The sequence below is a fragment of the Trachemys scripta genome, chromosome 1, assembly GCF_013100865.1.
Source record: "Trachemys scripta elegans isolate TJP31775 chromosome 1, CAS_Tse_1.0, whole genome shotgun sequence".
NCBI classification, from domain to species: domain Eukaryota; kingdom Metazoa; phylum Chordata; order Testudines; family Emydidae; genus Trachemys; species Trachemys scripta.
Window position 1 is genome coordinate 164,889,909 of NC_048298.1, and position 22,642 is coordinate 164,912,550.

Consider the following 22,642-nt stretch of genomic DNA (forward strand, 5'->3'; position numbering starts at 1 on the left):
CTGCACCTCTCATCTCAGGATCAGAGAGCACTTTAAAAACATTCATCCATCATCAAAACCCCTCAGTAGAGGTAGAAAGTTTAGCTGTTCAAAAGTACTTTTTAGTGTCCAACATGGCGTTAACATCTGGGTGCTTTACAGACTTAAAAAAACAACAACCCTAACCTACCCGTAATGGTAACCTAAAATCCCAACCACGGCTGCTGACAGGAAACACTTGTACCCAAACTGCCATCACACAATCACAATAACGTTGGCAATTTGCCCCAAACAGGAGTATACCTACATGGAGGGAGGCACAGAGGTGTTTAAATGATTAGCCTGAGGGCACATAGAGCCTGGGGCCTGATCCAAAGGCCACTGATGACTCCCACTTACTGCAATGGACTTTGAATCAGGCTCATAGTGAGTTAGAGATAGGGGTGGTAACAAAACCCAGGAATCTTGATTGCCAGTTCCCTGCTCTAAGCACTGTTCTCCAGGAGTTTGGGGTCTAGCTAACATGATTCCATCTCACGGTACACAAACTGTTTTGAAGTAACAACAATGCTGCTTGCTGTAGCTTTACAGCAGTGGTTTTCAAACCTTTTTCATTTGCAGACCCCTTTGGAAATTTTGAATGGAGGTGTGGACCCCTTTGGAAATACATTGTCTGTATATATACATCTCTACCTCAATATAACGCTGTCCTCGGGAGCCAAAAAAAAAAACTTACTGCATTATAGGTGAAACCACATTATATCGAACTTGCTTTGATCCGTAGGAGTGCGCAGCCCCGCCCCCCAGGGGTGCTGCTTTACCGCATTATATCAGAATTCGTGTTATATCGGGTCGCATTATATCAGGGTAGAGATGTAGTTGAATTCTGTTCAGTCAGTTTTCAGTCTAAGACTTTCATGGACACTTCAGACATAGTCCACGGACCCTGGTTGAGAACCACTGCTTTAGAGTATGAGATAATAAATCTGAGGGAAGAAGAGTAACAGAAGGTACACCAGTTTTTGGATTTTCAGTGACCACCAGCCCCAGGCCTTGAATTGGAAAGAGAATCACAATGGTTTTAAAGTTCTGTTTTCAAGTGTTTGGAGACAATTTCATCATAGTTTTTCCTCCTCTTAACTTTGTAAGTCAGAGCTTTAGAGTATTCAGTCAGCAGAGTCTCCCAGTAACAAGAGACGTCCTCCATCTGCAAGTGGTCCATGATGAACTGGTGCCCCCTGGAGGCAAACAAAAATAAAGTGACAGCTCAGAGTCAAACTTTGTTCCTGTAAGATGAAAAATCCTTGGATTTAGCTATTTTAATATCAATTTTCCCAGATTTTTTTTTAAATGGGGAAACATGAGAATTTGGATGTACAGTGCTATGTACTGTTTATTATTAATATTAATATGACACGTTTCATTACCACTAGCAGCTCTGATGACTAATTATTCACAAGACAGGTACAGCCTAGGGAGTGGCACTGCAAGCTTCCTCTACATTGCCCTGTTTGACATTTATTGGCAGTGGTGGTGGCAGCATTTTTGTGAAATGGACATTTGTTCACTAGGGCTAACTCATTTCGTACAGTGAACAAAAGTTATCAGTATCTGATACCGCTTTGGGGGACTACTGACATGGGTCAGATTTGAACAAGAGGCCTAGAGGTGAAGAGTTCTGTTATCAATACCCTGCACTCGCCACTCTCCCTGCTTTCACTGCTGAAGATAGACACATTGTGCGCTGTTATCACCAGGCTGTCCTTGACAGGTATCTCTTTTGAATGCTGGATGGTACAAAGAGTATTGGAGGATGGGTGTTTGACAATCAGGAAGAATACACAATTTACCTCTCTGAAATTTCTTGTGCTAGATCATCATTTTCCTTCACAAACTGCAACAGCTCCCTAAAAGGAAAAAGAAAAATTGCAACTAAGTATTGGCTCAGTGCATAATACCGCACACCCAGCTAGTGTGTTGTGGCAGAACTAGACTTGGGGATCCTAAAGCCAAGCATGTGATTGGTGCTGCTACTTTCAGAACCAAACTTTCATACCAGCCTTGGGGGGAGGACAAAGGGGAAATCTGAATTCTGGCAGCTGACAAACATTTGGAACCATTAACGGCTAAGATGACTGCTCTCCTTTTTACTCTAAGTCAGAAATTCTGAGTCTCAATTTTCACTTCTAACCTTTAGATTCAAGGTGTGCTGAACATCGGAGACATCCTCCTGGCCCAGATCTCAGAATAGATATTATTACTAAAAAGGTAAGGCATAATCAAAAATACCCTCAATAATCAAACTTATGTTAGAAGAATGTCAACATTTATTGTGTGCCTCTAATCAGCCCAATAATATATTCTTCTTCTACATGTCTATGGCTCTAAACCATTTCCTGTATGATTAATATGCACTGAGAATTTTGTTTGTTTCTTTTACAAGGAAAGGAGAATGACACATATACATCCCCTCTGTCTAAGGGATCAGCAAATGCCACATGATGTTCTTTCTACCTTTGGTGCACTGAATACGAGCAGAGCGTGGGTATTTGTCAGTATAACCCAAGCCTGATCATACCTTGAGTAGCATGGGTAGCATAGAGTCCACTGCATGAAATACTCTGCATAACACACTTGGGATCTTTGAGTCATTCCAGAAAATCACCTGTAGTCTCCTACCTGACATCAGAGAGGTCTGGTTTGACTGGGATGTAATGTACCCAAGGCTTCAGCTGTGGGTAGAAGAACTCCAGCCACTCTTCCCCTACGTGAAAGACTAATGAGCCACACAAGAAGAGGTGTTTGAAGCGGAAACTGGCTGCTACCCCCCGGAAATTAAACAGGTATCTGTAAAAAGAGAACCAAAGAGAAATTTGATTTTGTATTGGCATTCCCCATCTACTAACTCAGGATTTTTTTAAATCACTTTTTTGAAACTTTGGCTGTTTTTAAAAATCTGAAATGCTAAGTGCCCTCACCTCAAATGAAAAATGTGCGTGGAGAGACTAGGTTCTAGCTAACGAGTTTGCATTTTCCATCCGCCCTGACTCTGATGTAAGAACTAGTGAGAAAATGAGAACAAAGATACTTCACCTGCCAAGGTCAGATTTCAGGTTCCTTATTTCCCTGTTTACATTTTATAGCATTACTGAGTCCTGTACCAGACCAAGAACTGCATTTCTTATGCCATGGAGATTAGCAACATAAACAACTGTAGAGAACCCTGAACTCAGGGTTTGGTAGGGAAATAAAAAGGACACGCTTAATTTTAAACATTTTGGTTTAAGGGAGGCTTTTGTAGTTACTTTCCACCCAACCCTTCAGTTCTCCTTTACATTCCAGACTTGGCAGTCTCTTGACACTGACATTTAAAGAGGCCAAACTAAGCTCTCCCAAACCTTCAATTGACTCCACATAGATGCAGAGATCTGACTGCCTGCATGGATTCAGTTGCAGGATTGGGGCCTTAAAAAGAAAATGATGCATTAAAACAAACAAGCCTAGCAACACTAGCAATCAGACAAGATTTCAGCAGCTCCTGAACAGATTTATTGAGCAAAACCTCACTTGTATTTGCAGTGATCGACCAGAGGAATTTCCTTCGCAGGCGGTTTCCCAAGAGTGTCCTTCAAGAAAAAGAGACTTAGAAAATTAATTCAGTTCAATTTATTTTCTGATTACATTTTGTGGGAGGCTTCTTTTTCAACAAACTATAAATAAGGCTGAAGTCTCAAAAGTCTCCCTGGTCATAGGAAACCAGTTTGGCTTCTAATTGCATTAGCATCTTTGGGGGCCTCTCTCATCTTTACCTGAGAAATATCCTCCGTACGTTACAAACATTCTACGTACAAGTCTCTTACTTAATGACTGTAAAGAGGGTTGGGCTTTAGCAATTCATTTTCCTCATCTCTGTGTGCACTGGAACTTTTAAGTTAATAGTGCTGGGGGAAAGTGTTGTTGGTTAGTGTCCAGGAACTGTCAAAAAGCCTCCAACTTGTCCACAGAAGAGTTAACAGTCAGCCGCAGTGAGAGCTTCCCCCATCACAGAGGAAGGGTTGCAACCTCTTGAGCAGACGCAGATAGCAAAAAGCCATGTTGGTCACTGACTCCCAGACCTTCATCCTCAACAGACAGGCAGCAGATACACACACCTCAATCACAGGGGCCAAAATAATCTTTGATACTGTCTCTGGTTGCTTCTCCCACATGTCCAAAACCTCAGTGAACAACAATGGCTTAAACTCGAGCAGAGAATGCCCAGCCCTCCGTCCTCTAAAGAGCCTGCTCTGCTACCAGAGTCTGAATCTAGGTGATTGTCTTTGCAAACTGACAAGAATTTTCCTCACTGATAATGAAATACCTCAGTCCAGCTTCCTAGAAGCTGCAGGGGTAAAATGCCCTCAGTGGGTCAGATCTTTCTTCTCAGAACCGCAGATGGTTGTTATGGGCAACAGTTCCTCCACAGCCCTCATGCGTGGAGTCCCACGGGGCTCTACCCTCCCCTCCCCACTATTGTTCAACATATATATAAAGCCTTTGGGGGAGCAGGTCAGGCAACCTGGGCTGAAGTGCCAGCCATTTCCAGATGACAGCACCCAACTCTATATCAAACATGAGCAGCACAGTCTCCCAGATTTCTCAATGCCTAGCCAAAAGCAGCACCTGAAAAAAGGACAGCTGGCTAAAGCCAAACCAAGGGAAGAATGAGACTAATGCTGGTAGAAGAGGGAAGCACTTCAAAGAACTTGCTTCCCCCACTATTGAGGGCATCTGCCCTCAGTTTGTTAAGTCGGTCTCTAGCTTTGGGGTTCATTTGGACAGATTAAGGCTACTAGATGCTCAAATAACCAGGGGGGCAAAAGATAAAAAGAAGATTGTGCTCTAGTCCATCAAACACAGACTGGGCTATAGCAATCCATGAGTTCATGACCTCCTGGTCTGGTTACTGCAACTCTAGGACTGAAGCCACCCACCCTGGGAAAGCTCTAACTGGAATAAAACACCAGTAGCATCACAGGTCACCCTGACCACATCCCTCCAGTGCTCCACTCTCTATATTCAGTAGGGAGTGCATGCAGAATTCACTCCAAAGGAGGGTGACCAGACAGCAAATGTGAAAAATTGGGACAGGGGTGGAGGAGTAATAGGATCCTATATAAGAAAAAGACCTAAAAATCAGGACTGTCCCTATAAAATCGGGACATCTGGTCACCCTACTCCAAAGTCCTTTCCCTGCTATTCAAAGCCCTCTGTGGGATTGACCATAGCTACCTGTGAGAGCCTCTCTCCCTCTGAGCTCCCACAACAGTGAAACTATCAACCACCAGGGGGAGGTTCACAAGTGCTGGAAACAGAACTTCAAAGGACTTGTGTTACACTATGGGACTCACGCCTGAAATGACCTGGCTCTCGCTGCATTCAGATCTACATGGAAAACTCCTCTCTCTGATGCCACTTTCTCTTAACCTCTTTTCTCTCTCTCACACATACACACAATAAAAAAACTCCTCAAGTTATTTATACTACAGACTGGGCGAAGGGGGAGGGCTTGTTACTTATTTTTAAATACTTGTGAGATGCTCAGAGACTGCAGTGATGGAGGCATGCATGTACCTCCATTAGACAGATACAGCCATCAGATTGCAATAATTTGAATGCCTGACTTAGAAGTGGCTTAAATAGTGACACAGCCTCCCCCCACCAATATTATCACCAGTCTCCTAAGAAGCAACATTTACATAAAGCACTTGAAATTGCCCTTTTTAAACTATTGCTTCCTAAGTTGCTTATGCAGTTGGCTCATTAGCAGTTACTTTTTCAGATTTCCAGGCCTGGTTTTTAGTGTACTCAGCATCGACGAGTTCTGGGTTCTCTCGAGACAGAACAATGAGGGGATCCCTCTCAGGACTTGTTCTGCAAGAGAAACAACATTCAAATCAGTCAGTGCCATTCTGCATGTCTCCAATTCTGCACGTCTGCATGACAGCCAACTAACAATGGGATTCAAGACAGAAATACCTCCTGGTCTCTATCAGACTGGCTCTTGTGTGGCCTGAAAGCAATATTGCTAAATGCTGCTCACAATATCTGTAGGAGGACATAGCTAGTGGAAAGGGGACAGGGGAAATGGAATAAGTAAGTGATATTCCCTTATCCCATTTAGTTTTAAGTAGTATATTCTTTAAACATTATTCAGAACAAATCAGCAAAAGAACTATTCTCTTAGTGCCTGATCCTGAGAGGTGCGGACTACTCTCAATTTATATCTAAATTATGAAGTTCAGAGATGTTTAGCATCTTTTAGGATTAGGCCCTTTGTTAGGAGAAAAATTAACATGGGTGTGACCTAAATGAAATCTTAATTCTCTTTGCCTCCTGAATACACTATTGAGAATCACACAAGTCTGTTTTCTTAAATGCACAACCTATAAACAAATAGGAAAAAAATAGTCTGCTCCTTCCTTACTCCCCCACCATCCAGGTATAATTGCTGTAAGGATACCTGCTGAGTCACTGCTGCAGAGAATTATAAAATAAAGCACATAGATGCCCAAAAAGGAGCTATGATGATACCAGACAAACCTTCCAATGCATATCAAAGTAGCTGTAGTTCCCATTGCAAGGGAAGCGAAATACAGAACAAAAAGAGTCCTTATTCAAACCATTTATTAAGAACGAAAACAGCTGAACTCTTCATAGCACACCCACCACCGCTATTGTTATATGTATATCTTATTACACTAAATTAGTTGCAAATGGCAGCTAATGCTTAGCACATGAGCCAAGAGGATGTTGTACAAGGTGGTGGACCCAATTTGCTTTTTAGATACATTTTTTGGTTAGTACTTAGGGTACGTCTATACTTACCTCCGGGTTCGGCGGTAAGCAATCGATCTTCTGGGATCGATTTATTGCGTCTTGTCTAGACGCGATAAATCAATCCCTGAAGTGCTCGCCGTCGACACCGGTACTCCTGCTCCACGAGAGGAGTACGCAGAGTCGACGGGGGAGCCTGCCTGCCGCGTGTGGACCCGCGGTAAGTACCTTGTAGTTCGAACTAAGATACTTCGACTTCAGCTACGTTATTCACGTAGCTGAAGTTGCGTCTCTTAGTTCGAACTGGGGGGTTAGTGTGGACCAGCCCTAAGAGAGAGAAAATTTCACAAGTCCAGACGGCTGACGCTGTAAGGCACTGCAGCTGGGAGCAAGCCTCCCAGCCCAGGTCGACAGATTCAGGCTAGCGGGGCTTGTGCCAGCACACTAAAAACTAGCTGTGTGGATGCTGCGGCAATGGTTGAGGCTCACGCTAGCCACCTGAGCTTGGATCCAGGGAGCAGGGTGGGTCTGAGCTTGGGTGGCTAGCCCAAGCCTCCGCTAATGCCACAATGTCCACCGCTGCTATTTTTTAGCATGCTACGGCAAGTCTATTTATTCGGGCTGGAAGGCTCACTTCCAGCTGCAGTACCCCTAAATGCAACCCCATGCAGCTCCACCGCTGCTCCTCAAGCCGAACATATTCTGCTTTCTTGCTGATTGAAGCAGAAACTAGCGACTGGACCAAACTCTGTCAGGTAGTTTTCCTCATGAAGTGGACAGAAATAGCAGTGGCCATGTGGTGAGGTGAGGAGTGGCACAAAGCATTATTTGCTGTGCAGCAGTATTTCCCTTTGGCATGGTCTTTGCAATATCGCCTACGCTTAGCACAGTAAATACCATACCACTGCACATACTGCTTTTTAAATGGTAACTGTTGTGTCAAGTAGTACTTAAAGATCCCCAGAAATAAAAAGCTAGTGCATATTTTCATCAGCCTTATTTTGGTCTTAATTAAACTGGCACCTGTTGGCAACCTATGCTGCCAGAATATCCTGGAGTTGGAAAATGCACTCACCTGGATCCTCGAAAATATCCTTTGGAGATTTTTTTCTTCCACAGCCATTTTTCTGCAGATCTGGAAATATTTTTTAATATGTGGGAATAAATAATTTAACACAAGCATGAAAAAGTGTCATCAGTTTCTGCAGTATAGTCACATTTCATTATTCTTGAGGTTTGATGGGAACCAATTCTTTCATTAGAGCAGAAAAACATCTCAGCTAAGCCCAACAAGATAGGCCTTTCCCACAGATGGTAGCTCTCTAGCCAAGATGTTATAGGGGCACTGTCAAGATAACAATCTATACACACAAAAACAAACTCTTTCCTGTGTTATCAGTAACACTGTGAATGATTGAAACTTAAATCATTTTAAAACTCCAGTTCACATTTCACTACTTATGCTGCTGCTTTACTTTTTTTGCATTTCACTGAGCATAGGTCATGCAAATCAAATGGGCAGTTTCTAGGCATTTTCACTTTCTACTTCTCTTGTACATGCAAAACACTGTTAAGTTCCTAACTTTGCCGGCTAATGTTTGCACAAACAACCTTCATTTTAAATTTGAACAAATCATTGAACCATTAGAAAAACAAAATAAAAAGAAAGTTTAAATATACTGTTTATGTGTCTTATGTGTATGTTCACACCGCCACCAAAACACGTGCATGTCAGAATTGTTATCCCACAAGATTAGTTTTTGTAATTCTTGTCCTTTCTTCCCCAATGTTTGTTCTTCTCACTCGTGTCTTGTCTAAAACATAGGTCCCAATCCTGCAGTCAGCTCTGTGTAGGGAGACCTTAGCACATGCATGGAGCCCCAATGAAGTCACTGAAGGTCCATATGGGTGGGAGGATCTGCTTGCATGGATCTGATTGTACATTTTTTGAGGTGGAAAGCTATTTTTAAAAAATCATGCCATTAGATGCCTGGTGTAGTTCTGTGCTCAAGTAAGGCATTTGATATGGTCTCGCATGATATTCTTATCGATAAACTAGGCAAATACAACTTAGATGGGACTACTATAAGGTGGGTGCATAACTGGCTGGATAACCGTACTCAGAGAGTAGTTATTAATGGTTCCCAATCCTGCTGGAAAGGTATAACAAGTGGGGTTCCGCAGGGGTCTGTTTTGGGACCAGCTCTGTTCAATATCTTCATCAACGACCTAGATATTGGCATAGAAAGTATGCTTATTAAGTTTGCAGATGATACCAAACTGAAAGGGATTGCAACTGCTTTGGAGGACAGGGTCATAATTCAAAATGATCTGGACAAATTGGAGAAATGGTCTGAGGTAAACAGAAACAACAAGGAGTCTGGTGGCACCTTAAAGACTAACAGATTTATTTGGGCGTAAGCTTTCGTGGGTAAAAACCTCACTTCTGCAGATGCATAGAGTGAAAGTTACAGATGCAGGCATTATATACTGACACATGGAGAGCAGGGAGTTACTTCGCAAGTGGAGAACCAGTGTTGACAGGGCCAATTCAATCAGGGTGGATGTAGTCCACTCCCAATAATGGATGAGGAGGTGTCAATTCCAGGAGAGGAAAAGCTGCTTCTGTAATAAGCCAGCCACTCCCAGTCTCTATTCAAGCCCAGATTAATGGTGTTAAATTTGCAAATGAATTTTAGTTCTGCTGTTTCTCTTTTAAGTCTGTTTCTGAAGTTTCACCAGCAACTACACACCACACCACAGAAACACCAACCCAGGAACCAATCCCTGTAGCAAACCTCGTTGCCTACTCTGTCCCCATATCTACTCTGGCGACACCATCAGAGGACCCAATCACATCAGCTACAACATCACCGGCTCATTCACCTGCATGTCCACCAATGTTATATATGCCATCATGTGCCAGCAATGCCCCTCTGCTATGTACATTGACCAAACTGGACAGTTTCTACGCAAGAGGATAAATGGACACAAGTCAGATATCAGGAATGGCAATATACAAAAACCTGTAGGAGAACACTTCAACCTCCCTGGCCACACAATAGCAGATGTAAAGGTAGCCATCTTACAGCAAAAAAACTGCAGGACCAGACTCCAAAGAGAAACTGCTGAGCTCCAGTTCATTTGCAAATTTGACACCATCAGATCAGGGTTAAACAAAGACTGTGAATGGCTATCCAACTACAGAAGCAGTTTCTCCTCCCTTGGTGTTCACACTTCAACTGCTAGCAGAGCACCTCACCCTCCCTGATTGAACTAACCTCGTTATCTCCATACAGATTTATACCTGCCTCTGGAGATTTCCATTACTTGCATCTGAAGAAGTGAGGTTCTTACCCACGAAAGCTTATGCTCCCAATACTTCTGTTAGTCTTAAACGTGCCACGGGACCCTCTGTTGCTTTATGCATAAGCCAGTAAGTGAACACTTCAATCTCCCTGGTCATTCTATTACAGATTTAAAAGTCACTATCATTGAACAAAAAAACGTCAGAAACAGACTTCAAAGAGAAACAGCAGAACTAAAATTCATTTGCAAATTTAACACCATTTATCTGGGCTTGAATAGGGACTGGGAATGGCTGGTTCATTACAGAAGCAGCTTTTCCTCTCCTGGAATTGACACCTCCTCATCCATTATTGGGAGTGGACTACATCCACCCTGATTGAATTGGCCCTGTCAACACTGGTTCTCCACTTGCGAAGTAACTCCCTGCTCTCCATGTGTCAGTATATAATGCCTGCATCTGTAACTTTCACTCTATGCATCTGAAGAAGTGAGGTTTTTACCCACGAAAGCTTATGCCCAAATAAATCTGTTAGTCTTTAAGGTGCCACCAGACTCCTTGTTGTTTTTGTAGATACAGACTAACATGGTTACCCCCTGATACTTGAGGTAAACAGGATGAAGTTTAATAAAGACAAATGCAAAGTGCTCCACTTAGGAAGGAACAATCAGTTTCACACATACAGAATGGGAAGAGACTGTCTAGGAAGGAGTACGGCAGAAAGGGATCTAGGGGTTATAGTGGACCACAAGCTAAATATGAGTCAACAGTTTGATGCTGTTGCAAAAAAAGCAAACATGATTCTGGGATGCATTAACAGGTGTGTTGTGAGCAAGACATGAGAAGTCATTTTTCCGCTCTTCTCTGCGCTGGTTAGGCCTCAGCTGGAATATTGTGTCCAGTTCTGGGCACTGCATTTCAAGAAAGATGTAGAGAAATTGCAGAGGGTCAGAGAAGAGCAACAAGAATGATTAAGGGTCTAGAGAACATGACCTATGAAGGAAGGCTGAAATAATTGGGTTTGTTTAGTCTGGCAAAGAGAAGACTGAGAGGGGACATGATAGTAGTTTTTAGGTATCTAAAAGGGTGTCATAAGGAGGAGGGAGAAAACTTGTTCATCTTAGCCTCTAAGGATAGAACAAGAAGCAATGGGCTTAAACTGCAGCAAGGGAGGTCTAGGTTGGACATTAGGAAAAAGTTCCTAACTGTCAGGGTGGTTAAACACTGGAATAAATTGCCTAGGGAGGTTGTGGAATCTCCATCTCTGGAGATATTTAAGAGTAGGTTAGATAAATGTCTATCAGGGATGGTGTAGACAGTATTTGGTCCTGCCATGAGGGCAGGGGACTGGACTCGATGACCTCTCGAGGTCCCTTCCAGCCCTAGAATCTATGAAATAATGATTTTTTTTTAATGCTCCTCCACAGTTTTTTTTAAACCTGTATTTTGGGCCTCAATTATTGCCTTAGGAATTCAAGGAGGAAAATATTTAACCCTGGGGTCTGTTGCTAACAAATCTTTGCTTCAAAATGCTTTGCTTCCCACAGCATTCCTATATTTGCTCACCTTCCCATAGCCTAAGGGCAAGTCTACACTGCAAAATGAAGTTGACTCTGGTTCCCTAGGGCAGTGGTCTCCAAAGTGGGGTGCGCAAGAGGATCCTTGGGGGTGTGTGGAAGGAGGTTTTTTTGTTTGGTTTTTTTTTGCTTTGGCAGTTCGGGTGGGAGTCCGAGCAGCTTTTTTTTTTTTTTTTTTTTTTTTTTTTGCTTTGGCAAAAATGGGGAGCCGGCGCGGCAGGGGGTGCGTGCTCAAAATTATTTTACTGATAGGAGTGCGCGATCAAAAAAGTTTGGAGACCACTGCCTTAGGGTATGCCTACACTACAATCAGACACCCACAGCTGGCTCGTGCCAGCCGACTCAGGCTCACGTGGTTGGGGCTGTGGGGCTGTTTAACTGCAGTGTAAACATTCTGGCTCGGGCTGCAGCACAAGTACTGGGAACCTCGCAGGGATGTCTATACTGCAATTAAACAGCCCTACAGCCCGCGTCCCACAAGCCTGAGTCAGCTAGCACAGGCCAGCCATGGGTTTTTAATTGCAGTTCAAACATTCCCTTAGATCAGTGGTTCTCAACTAGCAGTATGTGTGCCCCTGGGGGCACACAGAGGTCTTTCAGGGGGTACAGCAACTCATCTAGATATTTTCCTAGTTTTACAACAGGCTACATAAAAAGCATTAGTGAAGTCAGTGCAAACTAAAATTTCATACAGACAATGACTTGTTTATACTGCTCTATATACTGTACACTGAAATGTAAGTACAGTATTTATATTCCAATTGATTTATTTTATAATTACATGGTAAAAATGAGAAAGTAAATAATTTGTAAGCAAGTAGTTTTTAAGTGTGGTGAAACTTGGTGGTACGCAAGACAAATCAGACTCCCAAAGAGGGTAAAGTAATCTGGAAAGGTGGAGAGCTATTGTCTTAGAGAAGTCCTGTTTCTTCTCCTGTGTAAAAACAGTCCCCTGAGCACAAGGTGATTTGGCTTCAGGCAAATAGACCTAACAGGCTTAGAAGTTATTGTCGCCACGTTGCATCAATGCTAGGAGGTTCTCTTGCATAGTTATGCTGAGCTGGTTTTTGTCTATGAAAAAAACTCCTCTCTCCTGAAACGTACCTTCGGAGGTCCTCTCTCATTAAGTCCCAGCGCCCAAGACCCGTCGGGTAAATTGGCCAAACAGCTGGTCCCCCTTCCCAAAACGTCCAGGCAGGATACATGATATCATGGTACTCGGAAGTCTTAAAAACAAGAAAATCAGCAGGTACACGAGTGGCCATGCATTTAACCAAGTTTCACCCTCACTGTTAAGAAGAGGAGCAACTGGGTTTTGTTTAAAAAACAAACAAAATAAACACACAAAGGTATTTAGTCAGTACACATGATAGGGACAATTCCTTGTAACTAGCCTGAACATAAGCTTCCTGCCCAGCTGGTGTTAAACAAGCCATTCTTGTGACTTGCCTGGCCGCCTTCCGGTTTCTAACAATCTGTAACATTTTACTTGGGGGAAATGTTTCAATCAAATACCCTCACACATGCAGAGCATGGATTGCAGGTTTATCCAGGGGAGCAGAACCAAGCTTAGATTCTGTTTCTCAGTGTATTGCCCTCACTTACCGCCCACCTCTCTGACAACGTAGCAGTGCCGTCCTTGTAGTACTGAGAGGCCACATGCCTAACAAATAAAGAATCTGGTTTTGTGAGTGTATGTATGTGAAGGGGAAAGAGGTGCTATGTGATTTGTTGGACAGTCAAACCCAGTATCCTGCCTTGGACCATGGCTAATACCAGATGCTACAGAGGAAGGGGAAGAGAAACCCATAATGCACCAGATTAGTTGTGCAATGCTCTACATGGAGAAAAAATATTCTTCCTGACCACTAGCATGATCAGTGAATACCCTGAAGCATGGCTTTGATTACCTTTTTAAAAAGATATGAATTATGTATAGCTACAAATGTTATTATTGGTCATAAAATAGGCAGTACTGTTATGACCATTTTCTGCAACACTTTGCCATCGAGGCTGCTCATGGCTTCTCTTTAATCCACATCAGACTTCCTAGGAATCATCCTACAAGTCACCGTAAGGACATAATCCCTTAAGCGATGCCACTTAAGGGCCATTTGGCCAGTGAAGTTATCGCAATTGAGCATCCAATGGTCTATCAGCACTTCCCAATGGCTCTGTAGAGGCATTTGTACTACACCCCCAACTGGTATCTGAGCAGCTGGTTCCATTGGCCACATTCCCCTTGAAATAAAGAAGGAACTTCAATAAACTTCCATAATTTTTCACAGCTGTGATGTAATCCTGAGGCTACAGTTCACTGGTGTGAGCTCATAACTATGAGAAAAAGTTACCATTACTTTTCTGGACTATCAACCAAGAGGATTATAATATGCAAATTAACTCAAAGCAACTATATGATGGTCAACTGAGTTTTTAGTGAGGCCACAAGCCCGCTCCCTTAACAGTGATCTCAAAAATCAAACTATAACTTTATCAAAGATCTAAAGCTGATAATGAACCACAGGGAGAATGGAACTAAAACCAGTGGTGGTATGCATCACCCACTGTTGGACAGATGAGACACTTATCTGGAGTATGAGCTTGTGAGGGGGTCATTCCCTTTAACAAATTTCTAATTCTTTGCACTGGAGAGCTAGAAGGAGAAAGTCAATAAATATGAAGAGCAAACAACTCCAGGTTTTGTATCTGAAAGAAAAGGGTAATTTTGACTCAGAGTCTTTGGGCATTGGAAAAAGAAATTACATTGTGGTAGAACCCCCACTCACTTAAAAATTCCTGTGTCCCATTAGGAAAGGAATGTATAGCTTCTTACTCTTGTGACTGCAGTGAACTAGAGGATGAAATGCAGGTCACAGTGTCCCCCACTATCACAAAGGTGCCTGCGGACTCTCACCTTGCTGAAGGAGAATACTGGGATGACTGGCTTCATCCACTTGGGGACCTGGGGGTAATCTCGCACATTGATCACCATCTCCATGTCCGGGAGGCGGCCAATGATCTCCAGAATGAAATGTTCGACCCCATTACATCTGCAGAGAATTGACATACAATGAAAAGCCATGAGCAAAAGGCTTGGTGTCACCAGGCCTTTGCTTCCCCCACTAGTTACTCTTCTGAAGGGGCAGAGCTGAAGAAGGTGGAAAAGAAAAGCTACAAGGGAGAACAAAGCTGGAGGACACAAACGCTGAAGTATGAGATGGCCAGGTTTGGGGCTAGTTAGAAACAAAGACAGTGAGGTAATTAATGCTTTCATCTTCTCCATGAACCGTTGAGACTCTTCTGTCAAGTGGTACTACTGCCTACTGCGTGGGTTTTTCTATATGTATTATAGATAAGGCCTGACTTGAATCACGGGATGATTGTCAAAAAATTGCGGCTGAGTTGTGGACAAGCCATGGAAAATTGCAGAAAAGTAATATTATTTTTCTGCGATTTTCCACTGTCAGCCACCCGGGGCTGAGAGCAGGGGCTCCTGCTGTCAGCCCCACATATGGTGTAGCTCCCACTGTCAAAACTACGGTGGAAGCCTAATATTGCGGAATTCGCAATTTCCACAATATTGCAAGTTAAGTAGGGCCTTAATAATAGACATTTACATAGTATCTTTCATCCAAACTCCCCAGAAGCACTCAACAAAGTGTACAATCTGTAGACAACAGACACAGCAATCACTCTACCCACTGTTGAAATTCAGGGAGGCAACATAATAACGGTTTCAGAGTGCACACCACTACTCAGCTGCTAGGACAGGAAATCAAGACTAACACATCCAAATGAAACTGCCTAGGGAATCTAGAGTGGCAGAATGTAATTATAATCATGCAGGGTAAACATTCCTATTCTGGCAGAAAAAACTGCCCTGGGATTGTTTATGATGATAAGTGGTCAAAATCTTAGTTTTATGTCTCGTTTGAAATAGCCCATTTAAAGCGAGACACCCGGCTGGAGCTGGCTCCCTTTGGTGACTCAAAAGTGGCATGGAACCAACCAAATCATCAATACCATTTGCTGAAGAACCTGGGCTTTTACTAGAATTTCCCTTCCAAGGACTGACCTAACCCAACCATAGGAAATTTAACGGGATAGCCCTTATTTAACATTCACGTCCATCGCAGAGGAGTTCTTCATCTAATGAGTGACTGAGGAAGCCACAAACATAATGCAACAGATCAGAAGAGAACAAGATAACTCTGTTAAAGTGATTTCTCCCCAAGTGGGAAGATTCAGTCAGTGGGCTGTGCACTAGCAGAAGACACTGCAGTTCAATTCCTAGGTCAATCCTTTACTCTTAAGCACATAAGCAGGGAAGGACCCCTCATCTGTTACTTTCTAGGTTGGCAAGGGCCAGGAGCAAGCATCTCAGGTCACTTTGTAGCAGGGTGAAGTGATTTCAATTAAGACAATGTAATTAACTGATTTAAAGCATATGCATTTTATTTTTTTAAAACAAACTATTTAAATCAGGTTGAGATTCTGTAAAACTAATTTGAAAATGTGTGCTACTGCAAATTTACATAAATATGTACAATGAACTAGATAATAAATGCTGGGTTTTTAAAAATGCTGTTACTGCTAGGGGATTTTAATTGTACAAAATTGCTATATGGAAAAAAACTCAAAATATTGAAAATGGAGGCTCTTAGCCTGCAAAAACTTGGGCATAGAACTTTAGAAACTTTAGTCACACAAATAGTCGCACTGACTTCCATTGCTCAGATGCTTGAAGTTAAGCACATGCATAGAAGTTTGCAGTCTCTGAAGCTAAAACTGTATTTCCATTAAAAACTTCTCTTAGAAGCAATTTTGTATTGAAGTGACAAAGATTTTGACACTATGTTACCAATGAAAAGTTATTTATACTTTCAATATACACCTCTACCCTGATATAACGCGACCCGATATAACATGAATTCGGATATAACGTGGTAAAGCAGCGCTCCCGGGGGGGGGCAGGACTGCGCTCTCGGGTGGATCAAAGCAAGTTCAATATAACGCGGTTTCACCTATAAAACAATAAGATTTTTTTGGCTCCCGAGGACAGCGTTATATTGGGGTAGAGGTGTATTAGCAAACTTATTGTGAACTTTTTAATACACATAAGTGAAAAGTTACAAAAATAGAGCCGGTACCTAGATTTATGTACCTACTGGTGGGATTTTCAAAAGCACCTAAGCAACTTGGAGAGCACGTCCCAGTTACTTCAAAATAGCAAACCCCTAATGAAGGAGTATAGTTTGGTCAAAGCATTTCAAGCTTTCTTGACTTTTAGGTTGTGAGAATGTTACTGAGGCCCTACACATGTTTTTTTTTCAGCACAGATGAGCATTTTAATCGTGGAACCTCCTTAGCAGAAAAAAATAACTATGTAAAATCTGAAATCCAACTAACAGTTAAGAAATGAATTAAAGAAACAATTACAAAAAAAAACATTTTAGTGATTAAAGGCCATTAAATAGGAAGAAAGTAAAAAACCAGCAATGCATTATAAAAAGACCATTTTTTTAAAAAATTCTTATTTTAAACAAAAAATAATATTTTTATTTTTTTTTAACCAAGATTTTCACCCACCCTGCTTTGCAGTAAACCCTCCTGGTTAATTGAGGAGCAGCACTGATGGACCGTGAAGGCATCTGCATCCAACCCTTTCCACTAAAGGAATGTTACTATGATAGAGGGTGTAAATGCAGGGAAAATGGATAAGAATCTTCCCTCTGGATCCTCTCACTCCATTGAACAAAAGAGCACTAAATTATCTTCCCACACTATAAAGGTAGCTTGGGTACAGTCACTAGCCCTCTCTGACCCTCAACCCAACCTTGAGCCAGGCAACAATGAAAATTATCCCTTTCAGACAACCTTACTCCCCACAAAAATTTAAGCCAGCCTTCTCTGGGACTCTAACCTCTTCTAACCCCTGGTCCAACTAATTGCAGTGCGTAGATTTCAATCCAGTGCACGCTTCATCAGGATCTTCCCTCACACAGTGGGATTGAGACCTGTCAAACACTCTTCTGCTCAGTAAGTGGTCACATGGCTGGTTCTGGAGTAATTTTTTATTTCCCTGTGGAATGGATGAGATTTTCTACATTGCTCTCACCTAGCAGGGAACATGCAGTCATGCTCACGGTACAACTTGTTCTTGATGATCTGGTAGTGTGTCCCAAGCTTCCGGCTAACCACATCAGACAGCAGCTCCTTGGAGATGCCTCCTTGAAAGGGAGCCAAGTCCTGCTCCCTAACACTGAGAAAGAAGAGACACCATCTTTCATTAGACACATTAGGGAAGATATTACATTCCCAGTTCTCATGTTTCCTAACTTTACTCTGATGGCTTTCTTGTCTTCCAAGTACTCCACTGTGCAGGCTGCACATTTTGATTCTTCCTTCTCTTCCCACCACTGTCTTCATTTAAAAGCGTGGTGCTGTTTAGAGGTATCAGATAAACATGGGCAGAGACTAAAGCCCTTATCCACAGGATTGTTAAAGCACAGGAAGCCAGTGATGCAATCCTGCTCTGGAGGGGCCATCAGCAGGAGGGAAAAAGAAGCGTTTAGAGTAGACTATGGTCTAGTTAGTCACCTGCTTTACTGCTGATGCTGCTAACAAGGAGAACAATTAGGAAGGTAGCTTTTGTGTGTGAACGTCCCTCCTCTAGGAAACAGCAAGAACCACCAACTAATTTTTTTAGAAGGCCATCAATAGTGTTTCCTTTAATACTAGTTTTCCCTCCTTGGTTGAGAGTATGAGAGCTTAGCTCTCAGCCACTTCACAGTTACACCCACCTATCAGTGCATGGCAAGAGTATTTTCTCTCTAGTGCCAGAGGGCCCCTCAAGCAACCAGGAAAACATGCCCTCACCTTTGGTAGCAACTGCAGTTCTCCCTTATACATGGTCTGTAGCCCTCCACTGCTCTGTCAATCTGGTCGATGAAATGTTTCCATTTTGTACCTGGAAGAAAGAAAGAAAAGAAAAAGACTTAATATATATAGTACATCCATTATATTATCACAGCAGCTACCAGGAGATGAATGGGTCTTCCAGGCCATGAAAGCCAGCTGGTATGATGACAGCAATGGTGTGTGTCGAACACCACAGACCACTTCTGTACTACTCTTATCCATGTGTCTAACACATTGCATGGTGGTGCTGCCTCTAGGTGTGAGAGGGAGTTGAATGTCCATGTTTATTCAATTCATGACTTCTCCATTGAAACTGTCAGCAAGGGGGTGCCAGAGGTGACAGTGGTTCTTTTTATGTGGATTCCTCAATCCAGACTGAAAGAACAGACTCAATTCACATAAGCCACTGAACAGGCATTAGGTAGCAATGACTCTGGTCACTGCTAGAGAGAGCTGGATTTGAACCTGTGGTTTAAAGGAAAGTATTTTTACTTGCACATGCTACCTAGTTATAACATGATCCAATGGCTAGAAATTGAAGATAGACAAATTCAGACTGGAAATAAGACATCAATTTTTAAGGGTGAGAGAAAATAACCACTGGAACAATTTACCAAGGGTCATGGTGGATTCTCCAACACTGACAATTTTTAAATCAAGATTGGATGTTGTTCTAAAAGATCTGCTCTAGGAATTATTTTGGAGAAGTTCTATGGCCTGTGCTTTATAGGAGGTCAGACTAGATCACAATGGTCCCTTCTGGCCTTGGAATCTGTGAATCAGCTCTCCTTTGATTTTCCCCTGCTTCTGAGAGGGGCAGAGAGAAAGCTCAGTAACATCTGCCCCTTACTCTCCTAGGTACCAGAGACCAAATCTTGGATTCTTGTCGAGGCATTGTCCTTACTTAACCAAACATCTAGATAAAGGGACATGTGTGATGTAGGTGCTGTACGTTACCAGTACTACTTCTAAGCAACTGGTAAATATGCATAGAGCCATCTCAAGAAGCAGCACTCTGCACTAGCTGGGCTACTCTCCTATTATAATTGTAAAATACCTCTGTCACTAGTTGGGCTAGCCTTTTAAGGGGAGTGAGGCTCATCCCAACCTGTGCCTAGTTTTCCACCTCCCAGGTGATGAGTATGGATTTGGCTGGTGGTTGGGTCATGTGGTCAGGCATCACAGGATGGTAGCCTGGGAGTGAGGCTTCATATAAGAGGGATCCTGCTTTCTCAGGAATGAGAGATCAGGAGTCAAGGTAGGTCTTTTCAAAGAAGCCTAAAGTGGGTTGGCTGGCAGAGGTACCCTGCTTAGAAAAGTCTGGGGAGCTGAGGCCTGATATAAGGGTAAAGAGTAGATACAGACCTACAAGGAGGCTCCTGTGGGTGGATCCAGAGTAAACCCAGAGTCAGAGAAGAAGCTCTTTATACCAGCTGGTTGGAGCTACTTGCAATAAAGAACAGCAGCAAAACTCTTAAGAGGAAAATAGGAGTCCAGGAGAGGCATCATGAAGTGCTGAGCCTGGAGAAGTCTCTGGCTTTAAGTTAAACTACTTTATACTAATAAATCAGACCCCAGAGTGGAGAGGGACATACTAGCATAAACTTCCTGTCATAAACTCTCCCTTAGTGTTATTGTGTGCTGCTGAACAACTACCATATTCCACCTTCAGCAGTGGGTGAAGTGATTGATTTATATATAGTTTGCAAAAGTATTTTGGGAGACTTCTGGTGCTGTGCAGAGGGTCTATACATAATACTTGTTTGTATTATAGAAAGACTCAGAGACAGATTAATGATGGGTGCCATACATAACACAGTAAATGACAGTCCCTGTCCCAAAGACCTTACATTCTAATTAAATAACAGAGGTAACCAGTCTCCTCTTTCCACCAGCAAAAGAACTGCTTCTAGAAACCCTGGTTTGAATTCTTCTTTAGTGACAAGTTTGTTTAGAGCAACACAATTGTGATTTTACACGATCAGGAAGTACTTAATAAGATCTCTGAAAAAGCCCAGGCAGGTATGAGAGGTGCAGGAAAACTAGGGATGCTAAGCCTGACTAATAGTGAGCATACAGAAACAAGGCTGTCTCTGGAGTACCCCTTCCACTGCCTCCTGGGCACCTCTGTTCTAATATGTATCTTGAGACTAGCTAAGTGCACCATTGGGGCACGGCCGACCCTCGCAGCCCTCTGCCTGCCTGTGCTGTACGCACCGCATACACCAACCTATCCTCACCCAGCCACACCCCCATCTCGAACAGGCAAGATCAGTCCCACGGGGGCCAATGTGTACAGCCCTAGCAGCACGTTTCCTACCCCAGAAGTACGTTCCTCATGCTAGGGGCAGGCGGCAGTGCAGGGCCGGGGCGCTACGCGGCAGAGAGCATCTGAACAGGGTGGGTGGGTCATGGAGGGCTGCGAGGAGGCGGAGGGAGCTTGCACAGTGACCAGCAGGAGGCTGATGCAAACGGAAGGGGCCGCCTCAAAAGCGGCACCTAGTTGGGCAGAAGAGCCCACACGGGACCCGCCTGCAGGAGGAGATGGGGGCAGAGATGCAGGGGCCCGGGGCGGAGAAGGGACGGAGGAAAAGCCCGGGCAGGGGAGGCACGATCCGGGAGAGGAAGAGCACGTAGCACAGCTGGGGCAGAACGACTGAGAGCTAGAGGCGGCAGCGGGCAAAGCAGGACGGGTCCCGGGGCTCTGCGGGCGGGAAATACCCCGCTCCCCAGTGCGGGGGGGCGGGGGAGTTGGTGCTGCTGGGAGGGACCCCCGCCCCGATCGCAGCTCTCACCTGCGGCGCTGCTCCCCGGGCTGAGGACCAGCTGGGACAAGGCAGTCACCCGCAGCGTCCACGCCACCAGCAGCCCCATTGTGCAGCCCGGCGGGCAGTCGCCGCCCACTCACTGCGCGTGCGCGCCCCCAGCCGGCCTTCCACCGGGCCGCCGGCTTGTTCAAGTTAAAAAGAAGTCGGGGGAGCGGAGGGCGAAAAGCGCCCCGCACAAAGATGGCCGCCGCAGCGGGGAAGGCGGCGGCGCGCCCCACACAAATATGGCAGCGCTAGTCAATTCCACATCGGCCCCATCGCTGCTGCGCATCCGGGACAAACTCGCTTTGCCTGCTGGGAGTTGTAGTGCCGGACGTTTGCACATTAAATCTCAGAGGGATTTGGGTGCCGCTCTGGTGCGTCCCCAGCCTCCCCCGTCCGCTCTCAGCCCTGGGCAGGTGCTCACCCAGACCACAGCCCCTCCCTGCCCAGGGGTGACTGCGGTGTGGGTCGCAGCCCTGGAGCCCTTCACAAACCCTGCTGGCTTGGATGTGTGCAGGGAGCATGTGAACGCCACCTGTGAGGTGGGTGGGAATTGCCCTCTCCAGGGCCAGCTCCTGGCACCAGCCCAGCAAGCAGGTGCTTGGGGCGGCACGTCCAGCTCTTTGGCGGCAATTTGGTGGTGGGTCCCTCGCTCCCTCTCACAGCAAAGGACCCGCCACCGAATTGCCGCCGAAGACTGAAGAGGCGGCGGTAGAGCAGATCGCGATCGTGGCTTTTTTTTTTTTTCCTTTTTGCTGCTTGGGGCGGCAAAAAACCCTGGAGCCGGCCCTGGCCCTAGGGGTACAGTTTGTATGTGGGGGTGCTAAGAGCCATCGAACCAAACCGTAAACCCTGTATATGATGGAAACCACTTCACACCAGCGGGTGCAGCAGCACCCCTAGTTCCAGCACCTATGCCCTATCTCCCCAATAGGGTGACCAGATGTTCCAATTTTATAGGGACAGTCCTGATATTTGGGACTTTATCTTATATAGGTGCCTATGACTCCCCACCCCGTCCCGATTTTTCACACTTGCTGTCTGGTCACTCTACTCCCCATAGGTCACTGCACAGGGGAAGAAAGGGGGTGAGAGCCAGGGCTGAGGGATTCATTTGCTTGAAGCTAGTGGCCGGACAGTGCACTAGTGCTACTACTGCTGGAAGTCTGTGTCCATTTCTGGTGTTAACCAAGAAGGAAATTGGTAAATTGGAAAGAATTCAGAGAAGAGCC

At 44.2% G+C, this 22,642-nt stretch overlaps 1 protein-coding gene across 1 annotated transcript; it reads right to left on the bottom strand.

Moving 5' to 3' along the window:
* Window positions 1-777: 777 nt before the first annotated feature.
* POGLUT1 (protein O-glucosyltransferase 1) lies at window positions 778-21,593 on the bottom strand. The gene is made up of 11 exons (XM_034792037.1): window positions 21,396-21,593; window positions 18,559-18,649; window positions 17,798-17,941; window positions 14,594-14,729; window positions 12,784-12,905; window positions 7,871-7,930; window positions 5,793-5,892; window positions 3,547-3,605; window positions 2,659-2,826; window positions 1,830-1,886; window positions 778-1,217 (listed from the first exon to the last, which is right to left on the bottom strand). The coding sequence occupies exons 1-11, from the start codon at window positions 21,472-21,474 to the stop codon at window positions 1,061-1,063; spliced, it is 1,173 nt and encodes a 390-aa protein (XP_034647928.1). The 5' UTR covers window positions 21,475-21,593; the 3' UTR covers window positions 778-1,060.
* Between the last annotated feature and the right edge of the window lie 1,049 nt (window positions 21,594-22,642).

What these genes read in the sequence shown, in the direction of transcription:
- POGLUT1 (XM_034792037.1), bottom strand. Translation starts at nt 21,474, where the DNA reads ATGGGGCTGCTGGTGGCGTGGACGCTGCGGGTGACTGCCTTGTCCCAG. An exon ending in ATGAGAGAGGACCTCCGAAG is followed by an intron (nt 7,931 to 12,783) that starts GTACGTTTCAGG and finishes AAATATTTCCAG; the next exon opens with ATCTGCAGAAAAATGGCTGT. An exon ending in GGATATTTTCGAGGATCCAG is followed by an intron (nt 5,893 to 7,870) that starts GTGAGTGCATTT and finishes TTTCTCTTGCAG; the next exon opens with AACAAGTCCTGAGAGGGATC.